The 25,169-nt window shown below is 40.8% G+C and overlaps 3 protein-coding genes across 3 annotated transcripts; all 3 read right to left on the bottom strand.

Moving 5' to 3' along the window:
* Positions 1-11,408: 11,408 nt before the first annotated feature.
* On the bottom strand, positions 11,409-13,025 carry LOC142610058 (phenolic glucoside malonyltransferase 2-like). Its single transcript, XM_075781772.1, has one exon. It carries the CDS (start codon positions 12,988-12,990, stop codon positions 11,572-11,574), a length of 1,419 nt encoding a protein of 472 aa, XP_075637887.1. The 5' UTR covers positions 12,991-13,025; the 3' UTR covers positions 11,409-11,571.
* A 7,726-nt stretch (positions 13,026-20,751) lies between these two features.
* LOC142631281 (uncharacterized) lies at positions 20,752-22,202 on the bottom strand. The gene is made up of 3 exons (XM_075805415.1): positions 21,957-22,202; positions 21,667-21,872; positions 20,752-21,520 (listed from the first exon to the last, which is right to left on the bottom strand). Exons 1-3 carry the CDS (start codon positions 22,200-22,202, stop codon positions 20,752-20,754), a joined length of 1,221 nt encoding a protein of 406 aa, XP_075661530.1.
* A 1,457-nt stretch (positions 22,203-23,659) lies between these two features.
* LOC142631271 (uncharacterized) lies at positions 23,660-24,532 on the bottom strand. The gene has a single exon (XM_075805403.1). It carries the CDS (start codon positions 24,530-24,532, stop codon positions 23,660-23,662), a length of 873 nt encoding a protein of 290 aa, XP_075661518.1.
* Between the last annotated feature and the right edge of the window lie 637 nt (positions 24,533-25,169).

Raw genomic sequence — 25,169 nt, 5'->3', positions numbered from 1 at the left:
CAGGGAAAATACAATCTATGTATAATAAACAAAGCATATTTGAAAAACCCAACAAAACAAAAAGCCATATGCGCAACATTATAAAAATATATACTGTATATATCAAAAACCTCAAACCTGATGAACAATCGGAGCCCCACCATAGGCAACAGCGACCCTGACCCGAGTCTGATACGCAAACTTCTTCGCCTCCTCATATATCTACCACACAAAAATACGCATTAAAAAAAAAAACACACAAAACCCAAAACCCATTTTGAGAAAGAGAAAATAAAACCTGACAAGCCAACTCTCTAGTTGGGGAGAGAATGAGAGCGAGCGGGAAAGCGACCCGACCCGGCTTTGAAAAACGGTTGTTGTTGTTGAAGGTGAGATGAGTGAAGAGGGAGAGAGGGGATGGGGCGGCTGAGAAGAGAAGATGAGAGAAAGAAAATGAACAGGAATAGGGTTTTATGTTGTGTTTTAAAAAGAATCAAAACGACGTAGTTTTCATAATAGTAACTTTAAAAAATGAAAAAAAAAAAAAAAAAAAAAAAAAAAAAATCTGTTGTGGAGGCTAGAACCTTGGACGAGACCCTGTAAAACTACATGAAACACGTGTTAACCACTAAGGTAAATGAGGCTAATGAACATGTTTTATAAATAATAATATTTAATATAGATATTAATATTTAATATTTATATTTAATATAGATATTTATATTTATATTAATTAAGAATCATGTGTAAATTAATTCAAATAAATAAATTATTTTAAATAAAATAAAATTGATAATAAAAATAAAGTAATCTTTTACTCTATTTTTTAAAAACAAAGTAATATTTTACTTTAGATTTTTTTAATATATATAAAAAGGACTCACTTTAGGTTTCAATACAAAGAAAAATAAAAAAGAAAGACTCACGTAAAAAAAAAAAAAAAATAGGATGAAGGAAAAAAGAAAAAGAGACTCATGTTAGGACTCTCTCACTATTTAGTTTTTAAAAAGACTACTTGTTAGAATTTTTTTTTTTTTTTTTTTAAAGGACTCACTTAAGGTTTTTTTTTTTTAAAAAAAAGAAGAAGAAGAAAGACTCACGCAAAAATAAAAAATAAATAAATAAACTTTAAGATTAAGGAAAAAAGAAAGAGAGACTCTTATTAAAACTCTCACACTATTTAGTTTAAAAAATTAAAATGATGACGTGGAAAAAATGATTAGATGAAGAGTTTGGATTGCAGTTAAATAAATATTTTTATCAACTTAGAAATTATAGGAAAAGAAAAGATAAACTCAAAATTTATATTTATTTTAAAAAAAAATATTCTGCAATATGGTGAATTCACTTGGTCATTTTATTAATGAGCTGTGAAATAAACTTTGTAAGTGCACAAGTGCACCTGGCCCCAAGAACAGTTATGGGCCCAGGCCCAATGAGGCTTAAACAATATGAATTTGTAGAGTGTGGGCTTGAAACCCAGGTTAGAAGTGTGTGGGGATTAAATGACAAACTAAAGATTGCAAATACTTGGAAACAACAAGGGATATTGTAAATCGGCCTCCTCGGACGTAAGCCGAGAGCTGTTCTTATATTATATCTTTCTCCTTATCTTTTTTCTTTTTTAGGTTACAAAAAGTCCGTCCCCCTTTCTATCCCAGGTTCCTCCTTAAATACTCCTCTTTTTAATACTTTGTACACGTGTTGCCCCAACTCCTCCCTTAGCCTAGATATTTCTTTTCTTAGTGCCTTTGAACAGTAACTAGAAGTTTCCCTTCCACTTTGTTTAGCGTCACTTCCCCATTAATGCGGCCGGGGTGGTAGGTACGGGGTCTTTAATGTGCAGGTAGCAGCCTTTATCTTTGACATTTTTCCAACATCGGTGCTTGGACATTCAAGGGTTCACCCCCTTTAACCATTGGTCTTGTCCGTGTCCTTTACTAACCTTTACCATGAAGTCCGGGTTCTTCGGTGTCGATCCGAAGGGAAAAATCATCCTCGGCTGGACCACCTCGGACCTCGGCGTATGGGCCGACCCGTAGTACTAACAAGTCCTAAACCCGATAACGGAGTCGGCCTTTCTCAGCATGACCCAACGGCCCATATTCCTATCAAGGTCTTTTTATCCCCCACAAACTTTAAAAACAAAAATCTTAAAAAATATATGAAGATAATGTAATCTAACGGTATATTTGTCAAAATTCACATCAAATTAAAAAATATAGAGTTGGGTTCAAATTACACTTAATGTAACTCTAAAAAATGTTACACCAAGAAATAACTTATTATTGAATTCATATTTTGAAAATCCAACCGTTGGATCACATTTTCTATATGTCCTTAACATGCATGCCAATTTTCATGCCAATCGGATGTAATTTACCATTTGATCTTTAAACTCATCTTTTATACGTTATTTTAAATTACAAAAACTTGAATTTAAACAATTGATTGATGACATGGCTATTAATATTTGATCACCTTTAAATTTTGTAAGCATGAAAAATATATGAATATAATGTAATCTAACGGCAGATTTGTCAAAATTCACATCGAATTAAGAAATATAGAGTTGGGTTCAAGTTACACTTGATGTAACTCTAAAAACTGTTACACCAACCAATAAGTTATTGTTGAATCCATATTTTGAAAATCCAACCGTTGGATCACATTTTCTATATGTCCTTAACATGCATGCCAATTTTCATGCCAATCGGATGTAATTTACCATTTGATCTTTAAACTCATCTTTTATACGTTATTTTAAATTACAAAAACTTGAATTTAAACAATTGATTGATGACATGGCTATTAATATTTGATCACCTTTAAATTTTGTAAGCATGAAAAATATATGAATATAATGTAATCTAACGGCTGATTTGTCAAAATTCACATCGAATTAAGAAATATAGAGTTGGGTTCAAGTTACACTTGATGTAACTCTAAAAACTGTTACACCAACCAATAAGTTATTGTTGAATTCATATTTTGAAAATCCAACCGTTGGATCACATTTTCTATATGTCCTTAACATGCATGCCAATTTTCATGCCAATCGGATGTAATTTACCATTTGATCTTTAAACTCATCTTTTATACGTTATTTTAAATTACAAAAACTTGAATTTAAACAATTGATTGATGACATGGCTATTAATATTTGATCACCTTTAAATTTTGTAAGCATGAAAAATATATGAATATAATGTAATCTAACGGCAGATTTGTCAAAATTCACATCGAATTAAGAAATATAGAGTTGGGTTCAAGTTACACTTGATGTAACTCTAAAAACTGTTACACCAACCAATAAGTTATTGTTGAATTCATATTTTGAAAATCCAACCGTTGGATCACATTTTCTATATGTCCTTAACATACATGCCAATTTTCATGCCAATCGGATGTAATTTACCATTTGATCTTTAAACTCATCTTTTATACGTTATTTTAAATTACAAAAACTTGAATTTAAACAATTGATTGATGACATGGCTATTAATCTTTGATCATCTTTAAATTTTGTAAGCATGAAAAATATATGAATATAATGTAATCTAACGGTAGATTTGTCAAAATTCATATCGAATTAAGAAATATAGGGTTGGGTTCAAGTTACACTTGATGTAACTCTAAAAATTGTTACACCAACCAATAAGTTATCGTTGAATTCATATTTTGAAAATCCAACCGTTGGGTCATTGACCCGCCGCAATTTTCATACCAATCGGATGTAATTTACAATTTGATTTCTAAACTCATCTTTTATACGTTATTTTAAACTACAAAAACTTGAATTTAAACAATTGATTGATGACATTGCTATTAATCTTTTATCACCTTGAAATTTTTCAAGAATGAAAAATATATGAAGATAATGTAATCTAACGGCAGATTTGTCAAAATTCACATCGAATTAAGAAATATGGGGTTGGGTTCAAGTTACACTTGATGTAACTCTAAAAAATGTTACACCAAGAAATAACTTATTGTTGAATTCATATTTTGAAAATCTAACCGTTAGATCACATTTTCTATATGTTCTTAACATGTATGCCAATTTTCATGCCAATCGGATGTAATTTACCATTTGATCTTTAAACTCATCTTTTATGCGTTACTTTAAACTACAAAAACTTGAATTTAAACAATTGATTGATGGTATGACTATTAATCTCTGATCACCTTGAAATTTTTTGAAAAATATATGAAGATAATGTAATCTAACGGTAGATTTGTCAAAATTCACATCGAATTAAGAAATATAGGGTTGGTTTCAAGTTACACTTGATGTAACTCTAAAAAATGTTACACCAAGAAATAACTTATTTTTTAATTCATATTTTGAAAATTTAACCGTTAGATCACATTTTCTATATGTTCTTAACATGCATGCCAATTTTCATGCCAATTGGATGTAATTTACCAATTGATCTTTAAACTCATCCTTTATGCGTTACTTTAAACTACAAAAACTTGAATTTAAACAATTGATTGATGACATGGCTATTAATCTTTGATTACCTTGAAATTTTTTAAGCATGAAAAATATATGAAGATAATATAATCTAACGGTAGATTTGTCAAAATTCACATCGAATTAAGAAATATAGGGTTGGGTTCAAGTTACACTTGATGTAACTCTAAAAACTGTTACAGCAACCAATAACTTATTTTTGAATTCATATTTTGAAAATCCAACCGTTGGATCACATTTTCTATATGTTCTTAACATGCATGCCAATTTTCATGCCAATCGGATGTAATTTACTACAAAAACTACCAAAACTTGATTTTATACAAAAACCTTACCTATAGCGGCGGTCACAAAAAACGCCGCAATAGATCTCATCTACTGCGATGGGCCAAAAATGCGCCGCAATAGGCGACATATAGCGGCAGTTTTTGCACCCGCCGCAATAGGTCTGCTGCAATTTCAGGGTCTATTGCGGCGGGTCATTGACCCGCCGCTATATCTCAGCCGAAGGCCGCTAAAGCAAGTCTATTACGGCGGGTCACTAGCCCGCCGCAATAGTACGCCGCAATATACTAGGTCTATTGCGGCGGGCCATTGACCCGCCGCAATAGATCTCATGTATAGCGGCAGGCCGAAAAAGCGCCGCAATAGGTGATCTATAGCGGCAGTTTTCGCACCCGCCGCAATAGGCCCGCCGCAATAGGCCAGTTTTCTTGTAGTGTCGACAGTTGGATTTTTAAGTTCCATACCTTTTTAGAAATAGGAAGTCAAGATATTTTCAAGGGTGTCACGATCAACCCGATTTGAGACCATTTGGAGGTGGCGGCCCTTGAAGGGCAGTCGCCTCGTAAAGTGTGCCAGGGCTATAAAAGGCCTCAGGCACCTTTAGATTAGAAGAAGAGAGACTTTTTTGGGTTTTGTTGTCTGCCTAGACGTTTTCTGCACATTTTTCCTCTCTCCCAAACACATTTTTACACATAAAAACACACATAAAACACACATAAAACACATCTTAGCCTCTTGATTCTTCCTTCTTCACTAAATATACAAGGTATTGTTCTTATACCCAATCTTCTTCTCCTTCGTTCTTCACTTTGGGTTTGGGGTTTAGGGGGTGTGGATGTAGCTTTTTAGCTACTATCCACACCCCTAGCTCTCTAAATCTTTCCCTAGCATTTATTTTGCTTTTTTGTCTTAATAACATGATTTATTGCTTTATTTAGCATGATTTTTGCTTTATCTTGCTTTTAGCATGCTTTTTAACTTATTTCCGTATGCTTCCATGTTTGCTCATGTGCTAGTTGCCTTTTCTTCATGCTTTATGCTTTACGCCATGTTTAGATCCTTCTTTCTTATGTGTTGATGTTTGGGTCTACATGCCTACATGCTTGATATCATGTCTTTGGCTATGCCTTGCTTAGATCTACATGTTTGTATGCATGTTCTATGCTCCTATGCCTATGTCTATGCCTTCACATGCTTGTATGCTTGGATTTGTGTTTTTCCATGTTTTTATGCTTACATCCACATGCTTACATGCGCATGCTTACATGCGTATTTCCATGCTTATATGTGTAGATTGGTGTGTTTACATGCTTAGATCGACGTTCTCTGCATGCTTTATGCCATTATCTATGTGCTTGCATGCTTCACGCCATGTTTATGTGCTTAGGTATAGACCTTGTTTGTCATGTCATGTGCTATTGTAGCACTTTTGTTCCTTTTATCACATTTTCTTGTGTTTTGGCCTAATGGTTAGGACCCGATCTAGACTCTATGGTCTTTATTATCGTCCATACACCAAGGCCCACATCAAAGGGTTTGGATAATCTTATTTGCATGTTTATGCTTGCTTGCTTCTATGCTTTATGCTTGTGTTAGCCTCTCTAGTTCTAGGTTTTGCAATGTTTGGCGCCTTCCGCGGGTTTGACCTTGTGTGGTTACATCCGACGCCCATGAGGCCTTATTTAAATGTAACCATTTAGGAAGCATCTCCAGATGCTGGGTTGCTTCGTGCATACCCTTCCCTTTCCGCTCTGTGCGATGCTATGCTTACCATGCTTATTTTTGCCACCTGTTGGTTTTCTATACATCTTTACCCGCTTGCCTACATGTCCATGCATGAGTCTTACTTGCTAGTGTGTCGTCCATGCTTCAACACAATGAAATTATGGACATTCGATCCAAACCTACATTTGTCCCCCGTGGACACTACCTTTTGTTTGCCTTTTTATTTGTCATGTCTCTTGCCATATGCTATGCTTGCCATGTCTATCATGTTTATCTACTTTATGTCTCTTTCACATGCTCTTTGCATCTTTTTTCTTCCATTGCTTATCTGCTGGTTTCTTCTCTTTCCCTTTGCATGTACACATATGAAGCGAGGATGCTAGGAGCTAGGGCATAGTCTCCTAAGCGCAAGCAAAAAGGGCGAGGACGCGAGCATGTGTATATAAGCCAAGCGGCTATGTTTAGTAGATTTAGAGGTCTAGCCTCTCCCCTTTGGTTATGTACTCTTTTGGACCCCCTTCCTTCCTCTCTCCTTTTGCTCTTAGATGGGTTGTATTAGGTATATCATGTCATGTATCATTCGTCCTCATCTCTAGAGTATGGCGACCCCTATTTACTTTCCTACACCTATATTTTGGGCCATGCTCTAGGGATGTAGGCATTTACTTTCCTGCTCTGTGTGCTTGCATTATGCATGATGTATATACATATATACCTGCTCACCCCTTCCAATGTGATTGTCACAGTCCATGTCACCTAAGGCAAAGCGATGCCTAATTTCTACCGCGAAAGTAAGGTGATATGTCGCCAGATTTTTGCCGTGGAAATTTGGTACTTTGCCTGAATGCCTTTTGAAAGCATAGATTGTGACCACAGCCATTTAAAATCCAAACCTCAAAGCCCCCATGCATGCAAAGCCCCAAAAGTCAATGCCAAAATCATGTTTTTTACTACCAATTTCCAAAAATTAAAGTTTTATCAAAATAAAGGATTGTCCTTAGGCAGGCGTTGTGGAGTGCCTAACACCTTCTCCACATGTAACCAAACTTCCGGACTCAAGAATCAAGATTTTTTGCCATCCACATTAGATTAGAAAAAAAGCCATTTTTCTTAGCCTAAGATTGATAATAAAATCAACTAAAAATAGGTGACCAATTACACCTTAGAAAAACCCAATGATTCGTGGCGACTTCACTTACCTTTGGTAATCATCTAAAATTTGGCCAAGATTTCTACCACACCTCTAAAGGTAGACCTACCCTCCTCCACTAAGAGAGAGAGAGAGAGAGCACCCGAAGCACCCACATGTAACCAAACTTCCAGACTCAAGAATCAAGATTTTTTGCCATCCACATTATATTAGGAAAAATGCCATTTTTCTTAGCCTAAGATTGATAATAAAATCAACTAGAAATAGGTGACTAATCACACCTTAGAAAAACTTAATGATTTGTGGCGACTTCACTTACCTTTGGTAATCATAAAAAATTTGGCCAAGATTCCTGCCACATCTCCAAAGGTAGACCTACCCTCCTCCACTGAGAGAGAGAGAGAGAGAGCACCCGAAGCACCGCGCGAACCGCACCATTATCGAGAGGTGCCTCTAATGGGCCCTGCGCATGCGGGAGCGTCGCCACGGCAGGTGGTCGAATGAAGGCCCATGGTTCTCCGTTTTGGGCCAGGCGTCGACACACTGGTTAATGGAGTTCTTTATTTTATTATTTATTACTATGTAGTTTCAGTCTTGTAGAGTTTTTTAGGTACTAAAGGGTAGAGAGCCATGTTAAAGTCTTACATGACATACTTTTTTATTTTTTTATTTTTTGAGAAGGACTTACATAGTATAATATTATATATAAGAAATGTACAGTAATATTTAATATATAATTTTAAAATATTAAATAATAATTAATTTTAGTACAAATTTATTATTAAGTATATAAATTTGTTATTTTACGTTTCTAGATATAAGATCCTCTTTGTTATATTTTGGTATTTTTATTTTCTAAATATAAGATGTAAATTGCTAAAAAATTACATAAATTCTTTGTAAAAAGGTTATATATTTTTAAGCATACATATTTATTACTATTAGTTTATTCGTATGTGAAAAAAAACTTATTATTTATTTTTATAATTTAAAAATTACTAATTAAATTATTTATGACATCAGTCATACTAGAAAATCGAGAGCTAGTTCCTTTTCAATTCTTTAACTGTACCGATTTTTAAAACTATGGGTTTACTGTAATTTTCTTATAATTAAAATGTTACACAAATTTAATAAAATACAATTTGGACTTGCCCACATTTTTCTTTACTCTGGCCACCCTAACTTAAAATCCTTGGTTAGTCCCTACTAACACCTTCCCATTTTCGTCACCCAACCTCTGAACTTAGATCTTGAGCTCGTAAACCATTCTTTACCAATATAATTTTCTTTTTCTCCATATTATAACCAGAAACCAAAGCAATGTACTTTTTATTTTTAGATGTATTTAGCACCAAAGTAATGTACTGTTTGATTCTTATATTGTATATAGGACCAAAATAATGTACTTTTTATTTCCAAGATTTCAACTAGAACCAAAGTCATGTAACTTTTCTTCTTTGTGATGTAATTTCAAAGCTATTCAATAAAGATTTATTTCCTGAAGGTTTTGTTATTTTTACCTTCTAAATAAAATAAGTGGCAACTCAATTGTAAAACTCTCTGTTAGGTTCATAATTTTAATGTAATTGGCGTATCCTATGACAAAACACACTTTACTTGTATTTGGGTAAATAGATTCAAGATAATCATTACAAGTGGTTACATTAAAGATATGAAGATTACTCAAGAACTGCTTAAGAAAAACTGAATTTGTAGGTCTTGATACCTCCTCGATACGTGTCAATCTATCAAGGTTTACTGAAGCTTGATACCTGTTTCAATCTATCGATCTTACGGGATTTCTGATATAGCTTGCACCATTTTGATTCCTAAAGGCTATTTGTTTATGGGTTTGCATAATCCTTATAGGACTATGAAGTCTAAGGTTTGTGTAAACCTAATTGGAAGAGGAGAGCTTATTTGAAAGACCCATTAAACTCCTATTTAAATAAGAAGGTGGAGAAAGAAAACCCTAACCTTAAAAAGCTTTATAAGATTTTCTTTTTGAAACTCTAACCTTCTCCTACAGACAAAAGAGTTCTTGCTGCATTTCTTGTACGCTTTTGGGTTTTGTAACTAAGCAAAATTCTCTAACACCAACATTGAAGATCTTATTGGTATTTCTATGTGAAGCTATTGCAAATCAACTACAACAATCAAAGAGTTGCTATGGAATTAGTCACGTACTAGGATCCGTGCAAAGGAGTTAGTCACAAATTGGAGATTTGTGCAACAAAGGAAAGAAGGTTACTACAAGATCAAGTCCAATTAGGTATTGGAGTGAAGGTTCAACTGTAGGTTGGTATTTTGGGATAGACCAAGGTAGTGGTAACATTCCTTATACTTTTAATCGCTTGATTATTTATTAGTGGATTCTTGGAAGTGTTGACCTTAATTCACCCGGTGGGGTTTTTGCCTTGCGAAAGGTTTTCACCATTTGTCAACAAATCACCTTGTCAATTTCATTTCTTCTGCATTTAGTTTTATTTGGTAGTTTGTTGGTACCTTCACGATTTGCATGCAATTGAACCTAATTAATTAACTTGAGTAATTGAATTAATTAACTGGGGTCAAGCTATCTTAACCCAACACTTTCAATTTAAGGGGTAACATATATATAGTGGAGTAATTACTCCACACCCATGAGGACCTGAATCACAAAAGAGTTTTTCTTTCAGGAAAATATCGAATTCACACAATATTATAAACATGTATGTTAGGGTTAGATTATTATGATCGTATGAGAATAATATACAAAAATTCAATGATATTTGAAAATGTGATGAACATGATTCTTATTTCAAAAGTGTTAAAATTTTCTTTAAGTATGATGCATAATATGGTTGAATGATAATGACATGTTTTTGGATTGAATGTATGTTTGTCTATAACATGAATGATCAATAAGTTCTCATTTTGCAACATAGCATCTGGGCTTAGATCTTGGATTCTAGATTAGTTCTTTATCTATGTAAAATTAATGATAATGAATATATGCTGATATGAATTAATTAACAAGGTAGATTCCAAGAATCCAAACCCTTAATTCTTTTCAATAGATTGTTTATTCCCTTTACTGCTTTATTTTATATCTTTTGCTTAGATTAATTTCTTGTCTAGTTTATTTAATTTCAAAAAACCAATTTTCATTAAACTAGATTAGGATTAACTTGTAAGGTTTGATTAATTTTCCTACATTCATATAAGTCCCTATGAGATCGACTTCGTTCTTATCAAATTATACTTCGGCATGGTTCGTGCACTTGCAAGGACTTTAAAATTTCCACAACACTAATTTCAAAGAAGGTAGGTGCCCAAAAATAAAGCACATATTAACTCCATATTTTAGATGTGTCCCACATGATTAATATATTTAATTTATCTGAAGCATATACATATTTATACTACTAAATACTAATAATAGGATTCCATTTGGGTTTCATCATTTTGCATACTAAAATATCCTCATACAAATTCTAAAATTTTCTAACATACCCCTATCTTTTAGTTAATTTTAAATAAAAAAATAGGTTAAAAGAGTAATTTACTATTCTTAAGTTTTAGGCAGAATAAAAGAGTAATTTACTGTTTCTAAGTTTTAATTTTTTTTTTCTTCTCCATTTTGCCTAAAAATTAGGATACTATTTCTATCTCACTTCTATATATTATTTCAAGTTATCTTATCTCTTTAAAAAAAAAATAAAACGTTGTTTTAAACATTATGATACTAAACCCAAAAAACAAATAAATAAAAAAAAGCCTCATATATATATAAACTAAAATAAATATAGAAAAAGTAATCATTATTATTTATTTGTCTAAATAAAATTGAGTCTTACCACTTGAGACAAGTATATAAGTCGTCTTTATTTAATAATTTAGTGAGTAATGAAAACAAAGTTCTTATTTTTCTCTCTCTAAAGCACCTTGTAAAAACATGAAGATGATCTTAAAGGCTTTGTAAGCCAGTAACAAAGAGAGAAGCAAATCGGTCCATTTCATGCTTCTTTAAGACCATACCAACTTCAACTCCTCCATTCCCATTTTTGCTATCCACCATAGTAGTTCCAATTGCTTTAGTTCTTTGTATGTTCGCGAGCCCCACTTTCTTAGGTCTTCCCCACCCAAAATCCCTCTCATAATCCCTGAATTTGTTTGACCAGGCAACCCAAATCTCTTCCGGTTGGGTTTGGGTTCCTTCAACATCCTTCTCTCTCGTCAACATTTCAATCAATTTATCTGCTTCATTAAGAAATCCCTTCATCTTTTTGATGCCATCAATGATCCTATAAGCAGCAATGGCCAGCCCAGATTCCTCCATTAACTCTCTTGCTTCGGCACCTATAACACCTCCTCCAACACAGTTACCAAAATAATTGGCTGGAATCGGAGGGTCTAAACGAGACCGGAAATTAGCTGTGATATATAGGTAGATCATTTTGTTACTTTCTACTTCTTTGGCTTTTGCCACACAAACCATTATATATGCAAATGTGAGGACAAAGGTTGATAAATGGAGTGGTTCCGAGGTGCTTGTTTTAGTTTCACCATTCTTATCACCCCATGACAAAACCCTTTTCCTGATTTTTTCTATATCTGTACGGCTTAACTCGAATGTGGCTCGAACAAGGTCTGCTGGAACCTCAAAATTGAATGACTTAAGGCTTCGACAGCTATTCATTGCTAACAAACGGTTTGAGAACATCGAGTCGAGTGTAGCTGGGTATTTGAAAACGGTTCTGTCAAAGAATGGTGTTAGTTCTGGTAATAAAGTTGCGTTGTTCTTGGTGATCAGTTTTTCGAGTTTGCTTATATAAACCCATGAGTCCAAGAACAATGACATGGCTTTCCCATCAAGAACCGCATGGTCCGCAACAATGCCAAGGCAAAACCCTTTGTTTGGAAAGAGAGTGACTTGCAATGTCAAAATTGAAGCTTCTGAATCTGATGTTTCCAAGTGGGGTAGGAGAGGACAAAAGTCTCTAGCTTCAGTTACGTGGTGTCCAGATAGATTGTCAAAGTTGGCATCAGATTCAGCTATAGTGAGTGACATTGAATCACCGGGAGTGTAATGGATTATGGGTGTTTGAGAATTAGGAGGCCATATTAGTTTCCCTACAAGTGGGAGAAAGTGTGGGAGAGTGAGGGAGAGTGAGTGCTTGAGTTTGGAGAGGATTGAGTCAAAGTAAAGATAGTCGTCTAAGTGAGTATGTGAGTAGAAGGAAAGAAACTCAATTGGTGCGGATTTGAAGAACAAGAGGTCAAAGAAAGTAAGTGGGAGTGAGAACTCAGTAGCTGTGTTTGGGGAGTCAAAGAGCGGAGAGACTCTGCAAACTTCCAATAGTTTAATCGAATTTTGTGTTGCCATGAGAGAAAGAGAGAGGGAGGTAAGATCAGTGATGCCTCTGTGAATCTTTTATATAGTAATTGAGATGAGATTTGTATTAAATGGTTTGTACAAAAGGCAACATTTATCAAACACCGTCTATTACACATCGTATATACTGAAATCATGACTTTTTTCCCCTTAAAAGTTGGCCACACATTGCAACTAACACCCCAGCACAATTCTTAGGTTGTGCTTCCTATCTACCATTATTTTCCTTTAACATTTGCCCAAAATTTCAAAAGATTTGATGTATATGCTAGCTCATCTATTTACATCTTTTGTATTAACCACTTGTCTGTATCTTTAATTTTGAACTAAAATTACAACAATGTAATAACCCACTGCGATTTTGAAAGCACATGCAATTTAATATACAAAGACAGTATCAGCAAATTTCTATTTCCTTAAAAGTTGGCCACACATTGCAACTAACACCCTAGCACAAAACAACCCCTTACTAAATACTAGCAAATTTCTAGCTTACCTTTTTTGCTTTTTTAAAAGGTGGCTAGCTTACTTTTAGGAGCCTATAATTTGGGCTACTTTTTAATCACATTTGTCCATAGCTACCTAAATTAATTGTCGTATTATGGGCCGAGCCTTTTGTTCTAGGCATCCAATATTTGCTTATATTGCTTATGTACTCGAACCAAGTTTCAACTATTGGCACCAGATATGGGCTTCTTCTTTTTTTACTCTTTGCCAATAGTTCTTTGCAAGTGTGTGAGTTAATATTCTAAGCTCAATTCTTAGGTTATGCTTCCTTTCTACCATTATGGTTCTTTAACATTTGCCCAAAATTTCAAAAGATTTGATGTACATGCTAGCTCATCTATATACATCTTTTGTATTAATCACTCGTCTGTATCTTTAATTTTGAACTAAAATTACAACAATGTAACAACCCAGTACGATTTTGAAAGCACATGGATTTAATATACAAAAACAGTATTAGCAAATTTCTATTTCCTTAAAAGTTGGCCACACATTGCAACTAGAACCCTAGCACAAAACAACCCCTCACTAAATACTAGCAAATTTCTAGCTTACCTTTTTGCTTTTTTAAAAGGTGGCTAGCTTACTTTTAGGAGCCTATAATTTGGATTACTTTTTAATCACATATGTCCATAGCTACCTAAATTAATTGTCGTATTATGGGCCGGGCCTTTTGTTCTGGGCATCCAATATTTGCTTATATTGCTTATGTATTCGAACCAAGTTTCAACTATAGGCACTAGATATGGGCTTCTTCTTTTTTTTACTCTTTGCCAATAGTTCTTTGCAAGTGTGTGAGTTAATATTCTAAGCTCAATTCTTAGGTTGTGCTTCCTTTCTACCATTATGGTTCTTTAATATTTGCCCAAAATTTCAAAAGATTTGATGTACATGCTAGCTCATCTATTTACATCTTTTGTATTAATCACTCATCTATACAAAAACAGTCGTTCGGGGGCCTTTTTCGGTTGCTCGGCCACGTGTTATCCGCTGGATTAGTGACCTTGCTAGGCCCAGGTTTTGTTTGGGGAGTTGTGTCCAGAACTCAACATTGGGCCACGTGGTCCAATGGCTACCGGCGTATTTTTAAGCCTACAAAACCATTAAAGCCAAAGTCTAAGAATCATGACAATGGTCGAATAAATATATAATATGCATTTGATATGATAGCTTTGATTAGTAGTTGAAATAACAGTTGAGATAAAGTAGTATTTATTTAGAGGTAAAGTAATCATGTACTCAATGACGTAAATTTAAAGATATGGAAGTAAAGTCACTTATCTTTATATGGCTTATAGCTCCAGTTGTGTAGTATTAGTGAGCTGATAGGATTCTAGCGGAATGCCAGCGGTAGAGGCTAGTTAAGTTTGCCCCTCTTATCATGCATTTAAATGAGTTTAAGCGTTGGTTAATAGTTGTAATAGTAGTTGGAATAAGGTAATACGTATTTAAATGTGAAGTAATTGTCTGGGGACCTTTTTCAGTTGCTCGGCCACGTGTGGTCCTTTGGAGGGGTGGCCTTGCTAGACCCGGGTTCGTTTAGGGAGTTGCGTCCCGGAATTCAACATTGGGCCACGTGGTCCAACGGCTACCGGTGTACTTTTAAGCCTACAAAACCATCAAAGCCAAAGTCTAAGAATCATGATAATGGTTTAATAAATATGTAATATGTGTTTGATATAATAGGTTTGATTAGTAGTTGTAATATTAGTTGTGCGTCCAAAATAAGGTTGCTGGGCCTCAGAGGAGTTTGGGCTCACAATCTATTTGTATAATGGGCTTTTGGATTTCCTACCACTGGTGGCGCTATGTTCGGCAGGCCCATTCCCTGAGTCTTCGCTCTTTTCTCACTACCTTTTCCCCTTCTTCCTTGGGGAGAATTGATATAGCTCTCTCTAGTCTTTTCCCTCTGAAATTGCCAACGCCCTTAACTGAATCTTCCCTGCCTATTTATAGCCAAACTTAGTGGAACGGTCATGATTATTCCCCTGGTGGGTGGAAGGAGGGGTCCAATGCTATTACCCATAAGTGGGGGTTTAGTTGGGAGTGAGAGGAAATGTGAGTGGCATTGGAACTGGCTCCAACGCTGGGTTTGATTCTCGGCAGGGGTGTTCCTTAGGCAATGGAAGGGAGATCCAATACCGTTTCATCTAAGTGGATGTTTGGTGGCGAGAAGGAGATAATGATAGTGGCGTTGGGACTAACCTCGTATGTAAGTTCTGTGCTCGGCAGGGGCACGTCAGAGGTTGCTTTGAGCACTCCGAGCTCACAACTCTTGGATGGCACGTGCGTTACCATGTGTGATCAGCGTAGGGCTCCTATAAGAGTTATTCTTCATGGGCCTTAGGGCGATTAGGCTTGACGGGGGGTAAAGGGCCCGTACAATAGCCCCCCCTTGATTCATGTTTTGCTTCGGGCGATGAATCAAGGATCCCGGGCAAGTCGTAGTGATGGCTTCCGGCGGACATATACTCTCGGCACACGGCCAGGGCGATCGTCTTAGCAGATTTCTCGAGAATGGTGCTGTATCAAGTCGTCACATCAGTAATTAATATTTGGTAGTTGGCGAACTGCCCGACGGTTCGTGAACCGTGCCCACGCATGTGGGGGGTTATCCAAGAAAAGGATTTGGGAGGGTTATTTTTCCCGCCCCTGGCCTCATTAAATGCTTCAAGGTCCTATAAGTAGCCCATTATGGACTCCTTCTCCACTTTTCGTGTTTCTCTCGCTCCTTACCCCTCCTTTGTCGAGCATTCTTCTTCTGCACAAAAATCTCCTCAGTTCTCCAATCCCTAGAGCCCCAAGTAAGTTCTTTCTCCCTCTCTTTCCTTTTCGATTCTCTTCCATTTCATACTCTAGTAATGGGGTTTTCTCACCTACTTACCCCTGGGGCTGCCTTGGCTAGTTTTAGAGAGACCTTTGGCGTCCCAGGGGATGTCGACGTTGCGTATTGCAATGTGGGCGACCTCGAACTTGAGAAGGCTTCTGACTCGAACGCAGCGTTCTTCTCACTGATGTCGATACTCGAGGGTGGGGTTAGGTTCCCTGTAGACCCTCTTGTCATAGGTACCCTAGGGTTCTACAGCCTGTGCCCCGACCAGTTTCCCCCCAACTTTTTTAGGGTTGTTAGCTGTGTCATCCGGTTAAACCACATGTTCGAGCTGCAGTTGAACCAGCATGACATAAATTTCATGTATAAACTGTGCGGCAACTTCGCCCGTGGTTATTACTTGAAAACTAGAGATACATGAGTCTAGCTCATATCCTGCCTGCCCGACTCTAATAAGAACTCGGCCGGAGAGTTTGTTCGAGTGCGTGGTAACTAGCATGCCAGTGAGCTTCTTTGCCCGCTCTCACCACGTGAAGTTGGTCGGTACTGACAATCCCCCTTTGATTTGTTCTTGAATCTTATATATATATTTTAGCTGATCGGTTTGTTCCCAGACTTGTTGCAGAATCCAGAAGGTTCTTCCCCGACAGTCGAGTTATACACGCACGAGACCTCAACTTCGTTCTTAGGTCGGAGATCTTTGTGCATGATGACGGGCAGCTTAGGGCTCTCACTTGATCCTCGGCGTCAACCCTGTGTACACCACTTGGCAAAACTTCGGCCAGGTGCTTTTGGTAGACAGCCCATTCCTGTCGTACATCGACATGCGATACAAGACCTTCCTTCCCCCCGGGCTCACCACAGGCGAGGCTCAAGGAAATGGCCCGCGCTATACCACTGTAGACAACATCGCGCCGGTGAGGGACGGCACTGCCGAGCGCGTGTCCCAGAGTCGACAGAGGCACGAAGCGATTGGATAGCCAGAGGACGCTGCCCCGGTAGTCGAGGAACCAGCTGCCGCCCAAGCAGAGAGAATGGTGAAGCATAGGGAGATGACCCTTTCCCGGTTAATCCCCGGCGTTGGTCCTGCGACTCAAACTCAGTCCCCGAAAGGAACGAGTCAAACTCCTCCTGGGGGCGAAAGTAGGAAGAGAAAAAGGGTTGCCGAGAAGAACCCTCCTGTCCCGGGTGACGCTTTGCCGAAGACCCCTCCCCGTGCAACGGGCAGTTCCAGGCTTCCGGAGGGGCCGGTGGTTACACCCCTTGCGGTTCAGGTCGGAACCAACGTGGCATCCTCTTCCCGGCCAGTAGTTGGTTGGCAGCAAACCTTCCAGTTAGGTGACGAGTGCTTGTCGGAAACTGCCAGCGTCCGGCTATGGGACAGAGGTACAGGGGGGCGAGTGGCCCAAAGTTTGGCGCATGGCATCATGCTGCCCAAGGATGTGCATTACTATGCACAGGGCGATGACGAGACACTTGCCACGCGACTACAATGGCATTCCATCGCGGTAACGCTCTATTCCCCTTGACTGTGTGCATTGCATTGAGTGGTCTTCTCTTTTCTTTTCTAATTTCATCATTTGGCTACTATCCTATCTCCAGGCCGCGTAAATGACTAGCATTGTGACCGGGCGGTTGAAGGATGTGGCCGAGGCCCTAGAGGAGGAAAAGGCGCCGAAGGCTGTTGCTGAGGCCACGGCCAGGGAAAAGGGGGAGGTTGTCGCAGTGTCGGAGAGGAAAGCGGTAGATGTCGAGAACGCTCGGCAGACCGCCGAGGGAAAGCTGACCTTCCTGGAGGCGAAGCTCGGGGAGACCAAGCTTAAGCTAGCGACGGTGGACAGCTTGAGTCTAGCCCAGGCTAATGAAATCGCCAGCCTGAAGGAGTCCCTCGAAGCCTACGAGGAAAAGTGGTATAATGTCGGCTTCTCAGATGCTGAAAACTCTGCGAAGCCGATCATTCACCAAGCTCGGCACCATGGCTTCGGGGAGGGATGGCAAGCTGCCCTTCAAGCAATAGGGGTGGCCGCAGACTCTCCGCTGTGGAACCCCGAGTAGATCCCTTACCCGGCCCCTCCTCCCCTTACCGTTCAGAGTCGGACCGAAGCATCAGACGAGGAGGAGACTCCGAGTATGATCGACCTTCTGCGGGACATTGACGCTCATATGGAGGCATCCGACCCAGAGGTTACAAGCAACATCGACGCGGGGGCCGAAGCTGCACCAGACCAGGTCCCACCGACAACTGTGAGCGGAACTGAGTAGCCTGTGCCTCCGCCCCTACCAACCGACCCTGCCGTTTGATAATCCATCCTTTCTTTGTCTTTTTATTTTTCATTTTATTGCTGTTATTATTTTTTCTTGGACGTTTGAAGAGCTTAAATCGCCGGGCTGTGGCGATAGAACAATTTCCCTGTCTGCCAGACAGTTATAATTAATGTTTTTTAAATATTGTTGTTTCAATTTATGTCGTTTAAATGCTACTTGTGCTTCTCTATTTCTTGCTTGATAACCGCCGATTCTGTACGCGATTACTCTCTTAATGTTAATGTCGTTGGTAAATGCCATCATACCTTACTTTCTCGCTTTTGATTGTCGGGAGTAGCCCCTTTGAATTCAAGCCGTAGGGGCTTATGTTACTGGACGCCTAGCGTAAGTGAATAGGTCCCTGTACCTACGTGAGACTAGCGTAAGGTTTTCACCTGCTCGATGATAGGAATTAGACCGAGGGCAGGTCTCTCTCCTTAGATAAAAATAGCGTAAGGTTTTCACCTGCTCGATGATAGGGCTCAAACTAAGGGCAGGTTTCTGTCCTTAGATAGAAATAGCATAAGGTTTTCACCTGCTTGGTGATAAGGCTCGAACCGAGGGCAGGTTTCTGTCCTTAGATAAAAATAGCGTAAGGTTTCCACCTTCTCGGTAATAGGAATCGAACCGAGGGCAGGTTTCTGTCCTTGGATAGAAATAGCGTAAGGTTTTCACCTGCTCGGTGATAAGGCTTGAACCGAGGGCAGGTTTCTGTCCTTAGATAGAAATAGCGTAAGGTTTTCACCTGCTCGGTGATAAGGCTCGAACCAAATGCAGGTTTCTGTCCTTAGATAAAAATAGCGTAAGGTTTTCACCTTCTTGGTAATAGGAATTGAATTGATGGTAGGTTTCTGTCCTTGCCGTGAATGAGTTGCCTTTACCCTCGCGATTCTCTTTATAATTCTTGTCTAGCGATAATAACTTGAAATAAGAAAAAAAGGAGGGATAGTTGAATCAATGTCTTCATATTAAACATGCAGTGATGCCAGATTACATTAGGTTTATATCTTTGGAAGGTGTCCGGTTACTGATAAAATTTTTCAAATTGCGAACATTCCATGGCCAGTGGAGCGGTTTTTCCTCCAAATCCTCCAGATAGTATGCCCCTGCTCCAGCAATAGCAGTCACACGGTAGGGCCCCTCCTAGGTCAGAGCTAGCTTTCCCGCGCTCATCTCTTGCGTATTCCCCACTACCTTTCGGAGTACCATATCTCCCACGGCAAACTCCCTCCTTCTAACAGCTCTATTGTACCTCTGGGTAAGCTTCTGTTGATACTCTGCCAGCCGAATGGTGGCCATATCTCGGTGTTCCTCCAGCAAGTTCAGCTCCTTAGCCATCAACTCTTCGTTCTCGTCAGAAGCGAATCCCACAACCCGGGTGCTACACAGGTTTACTTCAGCAGGGATGACTGCCTCCGCCCCGTAAGTTAGAGAGAACGGCATTTCTCCAGTGGATCTCCTCGGAGTGGTTCGGTATGCCCATAGGACGCTTGGAAACTCCTCGGCCCATCTACCCTTGGCGCCCTCCAATCTTTTCTTCAGGCTGCTCACGATAACCTTGTTTGTCATTTCTGCCGGCCGTTACTCTGCGGGTAGGCTGGCGTGGAGTATCGGTTCCAGATACCAAAGCTCTAGCAGAACTCCCGAAAAGCCATGCTGTCGAACTGCAGGCCATTGTCTGATATTAAAGATTTCGGCACGCCGAACCTTGTTATAATGTTCCTCCATACGAATCTCTTAACGTCAACGTCTCGGATGTTGGCCAGTGCCTTAGCCTCTGCCCACTTTGTGAAGTAGTCTACTGCCACCAGCATGAACCTTCGGTTGCCCGTTGCTCGGGAAAATGGCCCGACTATATCTAGCCCCCAGTGGGCGAATGGCCACGAGCTGCAAACTGGGTTCAAGTTCCCGGCCGGTTGGTAGATCATCGGTGCGTGAACTTGACACTGTTCACATCTCTAGGCATACTCGATGGCTTCCTTCCTCATCTGCTACCACCAAAAACCCTGGGTCATTGCTCGGTGTGCCAGTGAGCGTCCCTCCACGTGGCTACCGCAGACTCCCTCATGCAGTTCGGCTAACAGCTCTTTAGCCTGGCTGGGGCGAAGGCACTACAGGTATGGCCCTTCGAATGATCTGCGATATAGCTTCCGATCGGCAGATAACCAGTACCGAGCAGAAGTTCGCCGTACTCTGGCTGCCTTTTTCTCATCTTTCGGGGCTCGATCTTCTGAAATGAAGTAGATGATCAGATCCATCTTGCACTTCTCGGCTTCAGTGACCTGTATAATCAGTGCCCTGGCGGCAATACTTGGCTCGGGCACCAACTCCACCCTGATCAGCCGAGGTACCTCCTTAGCTATTGATGATGCTAGAGTTACTAAAGAATTGGCGTGCCGGTTTTGTCCCCGGGCTATCCGCTCGATCTTGACTATCGCAAAGTTACGCATCATCTGCTTTGCTAGCCACAGATATTCTATCATCCGGGGATCCTTGGCCTCGAAGTTCCCTTGGACCTGACTTACCACGATGAGGGAGTCCGAGTATACTTCCACCTCCTTTGCCCCCAGATCCATGACAACCCTTAGTCCTGCCAGCAGAGCCTCGTATCCGGCCTCATTATTAGAAGCCCTGAAGCCTAACCTGAATGAGTGTTCTAGCTTCAGATCTTCCGGGGTGATGACCACAATCCCTGCCCCTGCTCCAACCGCATTGGACGCCCATCCACAAACACCCTCCATGGCTTGACTTCTATCACGCAGGTTATGTTCGCAGCTCTCGGCGAGAACTCGGCAATAAAATTCGCAAGTACTTGTCCCTTCACTAAGTTCCTTGGCTTGTATTTGATGTCGAAGGAGCCCAGCGGAGTCCCCCACTTGGCTATCCTCCCCGTAAAGTCAGATCTCGTCAACAATGACTGGAGCGGGTACTCGGTTAAGACGTGGACTGTGTGGGCCTGAAAATAATGGGGTAATTTTTGGGTGAAGTGCACGAGTGCCAGCACCAGTTTTTCCAATTGTAAGTACCTGGTCTCTGCGTTGACTAGCATCTTGCTGATGTAATAAACCAGGAGCTGTGAACCGTTATCCCTCAATAGTACGACGCTCGCTGCATGCTCGGATACGAAGAGGTACATGTACAAGTTTTCTCCTGGTTCTAGGGCTGACAACGTCGGTGCCCGGCCAAGGTAATCCTTTAGATCTTGGAAGGCCCTGTCACACTCCTCGTCCCACTAGAACCCCTTCCACTTCTTCAGAAGTTGGTAAAAAGGCTGGCACTGATCAGCGAACTTGGAAATAAATCGGTTAAGAGCAACCAGCATACCAATCAGCTTTTGAACCTCTTTCTGATTGCCCGACGGTCTGAGACGTTTCACGGCTTCGATTTGATCGGGGCTGACTTCTATCCCCCGTTCCGTAATCAAATAACCCAAGATCCTGTCGGATCCAACCCTAAATTCACACTTATCAGAGTTGAGGCGCAGCCGGTATTGACAGAGTATTTCGAACATTTCTTTCAGGTCGTCAACGTGCTGTCCTTCTTGCTTGCTCTTTATCACCATGTTGTCAATGTATACTTCCACCGTTCATCCAATCTTATCCCTAAACATCCTCATCATCATTCGTTGATAAGTGGCTCCCACATTCTTCAAACCGAACGGCATCACGGTATAGTGGTAGTTAGCATCAGGCGTTAAGAATGTCGTCTTCTCCTGGTCCTCTGCGGCTAGGACAATTTGGTGATAGCCCTGGAAAGCATCGAGGAAACTCATTCTCGAGTGCCCGCACGTAGCGTCCACCAATTGGTCAATTTTCGGCATTGGAAATGGATCCTTCAAACATGCTCGGTTCAGATCGGTAAAATCAACACAAACTCTCCACTTGTTGCTCTTCTTTTTCATGACCATCGTGTTTGCGAGTCATTTCGGAAAGAACGTTTCCTTTATGGCCCCCGCTTCTCTTAGCTTCCCAACTTCTTGTTTGACAGCTTCCACATACTCCTTAGCAGACCTTCTCGGTCTCTATTTCTTGGGGGGCACAGAAGATCCACATTCAGCTTGTGAACTATGAACTCGAGGTCGACGCCGGGCATCTCATATGGATTCCACACAAACACATCCACGTTTTGTATGAGGAATAGTAGTAGCTACACCCTTTCCCCATCATTTAAGCATGCCCCTATCTGAAAACTCCTTTCACTTCCTGGTAAGATCTTTACGCTTACCAAATCCTCGGCAGCGTTGGTCCCCTCCACCTGGGGATGCTGTAATTGCTATAGGGGTGCCTTCTCGGCTGATTCCTTCTACTCTGTTTGTTTGATTGCCTAGGCTAACAAACATTGTCTAGCCGCCTGCTAATCACCCCTTATTACTGTAATCCCTTCATCAGTTCGGAACTTGACTTTTACGTGCAAGGTGGACGGCACAGCCCCCATGTCATGTATCTATGGCCTTCCGAATATTACCGTGTATGGTGAGAAAGAGGCGACCATTATGAACGTCACCATTACCTCCCTGCCTCCCATGATAACTAGGAGCAAAATCTGCCCCTCTGAAATCACCACGTGCCCGTCGAATCCCATTAAAGGTGTATCATACTTGGACAAGTCCCCCTTTTTCAGGCCGAGCCCCCTGTATAGGTCCGGGTACATTACCTCTGTGCCACTCCCTTAATCTATCATTATTCTCTTCATTATAAATCCCCTTATTCGGGCCGTGACTATTAAAGTATCGTGGTGGGGCTAAGCAGTACCTTCCAAGTCGTCGTTGTCGAACGCGATGGGTTGTCTACTGTACCTCGGCTTCTTACCCGGGGGTTGTTCGCTTGCGCTTCCTTCCGCTGACACCACGGTTAACACCCCTTTTGCTGTGGGTGCTCTAATCACTGTAGGTGCAGCGTGGATGACCTCTATCACTCCCAAAGGGGGTGGGAGAGGGTTTCGATGCAGCCAATCAGCCTGTCCGGTCTCTTGATTCCCAGTCTCCACCAGAAACTCTTTCAAATGCCCCGCCTTCACCAACTATTCTAGGTGATCTTTCAACACCTTACACTGCTCGGTGGTGTGCCCTTTATCCTTGTGATAAGAGCAATACAAATTCTGGTTTCTCCTTGACGAGTCGCCTGCCATCCTGTTCGGCCGCTTAAAATACGGCTCGTTTTTTATCCTATCAATGATGCGGTGTACGGGCTCCTTGAACGTCGCGTTGACTCCCCCAACCACCGGGCCGGGCTCTTGAATTCTCAAATCCTTCCTGTGTCTGGGGTTGAAGCCGTTATTCCGAGGGTAACTGATTATCGGCTCTTTCCCTTTAGATTGCAGCCGATCATCTTCTAAGAGCTTGTACTCTTCGATACGCCTCATCAACTGCCTCATATCCTTGGGAGGCTTTAAGGTCAACGATTCTCTCAGCCCAGATTCTTCAGTTAGGCCCATCCGAAAGGTGCTCGCCGCGATCTTTTCATTACTCCCGCCAATCTCGTTGTACAGCTCCCAGTACCGACTGGCGTAGTTGTAAATGGTCTCTCCAGCCCCCATCTTCATTGATAGCAACGCGTCCACGGGCTGCAGCACCCTGCTGCAAGTCATGAACCGCACTCCAAACTCCTGGATCAGTTTTGAGAAACTATGGATCGAGCCTTTCTTCGACCCGTTGAACCACCTCAAAGCAGTGGGCCCAAGGCTCGAGGGGAAAACCTTACACATCAATGCGTCATTATGGGAGTGTAAGGACATCATCTGAATATAGTGACTTACATGTTCCACCGGGTTTGTCTTCCCAGTGTAGGAATTGAACGGTGGCCGTGCGAACCGGCTCGGTATAGGCGCGCTCTCGATATCTCTAGAGAACGGAGACCGTACAGCTTGACGCAGTGCTTGGCTCATGGTATCCATGGCCACATTACATGGTCGCTCCGCATCGGGGGAAGTCGATTCATGGTCCGCATACTCTCGTGAACAGTCGCGGTGCCTACGAGACCCGGATTGATGAGATCCTGCCTCATGGTGATTCCCCACACTTACTGACCTTTCCCTCCGTTCTCCCTAGTCCCTTCTCCTGCGTCGGCCCCGTGCTTGCAACTTCAGATCCCTGACCGCCCTGCGCAGGCGCTCGAGCTCTTGGTCCCTCCGTTTAAGCTCCTGGTCTCTTCTGTCAAGGCGGCTGCGGCATGAGGCGTCAGACATTGTCCAGAGCGTTTGGCACGACCCTTCTCCGGGCCCAGACTCTTCTACCTCCTTATGTCTTCTGTCCTCCTGCCTTTTGTGCCTCATTTCTCGCATTGTAGACCCCCGCGACAACCCTCCAATGCCGCTCTCTACATGGCTTCTCTGTTCACTTCCAGACATCCTCACGAGCGTGCCAAGATAGCGCCACAGCTACGTAGGAGATTCCTACAGACGGCGCCAATTGTGCTTCCAAAATAAGGCTGCTGGGCCTCAGAGAAGTTTGGGCTCACAATCTATTTGTATAATGGGCTTTTGGATTTCCTACCATGGGTGGCGCTATACTCAGCAGGCCCGTTCCCTGAGT

This window comes from Castanea sativa, chromosome 1, assembly GCF_040712315.1.
Source record: "Castanea sativa cultivar Marrone di Chiusa Pesio chromosome 1, ASM4071231v1".
Classification (NCBI taxonomy): Eukaryota; Viridiplantae; Streptophyta; class Magnoliopsida; order Fagales; family Fagaceae; genus Castanea; species Castanea sativa.
Note: the sequence above shows the minus strand (reverse complement) of the source record. Positions and strands in the feature narration are given on the sequence as shown.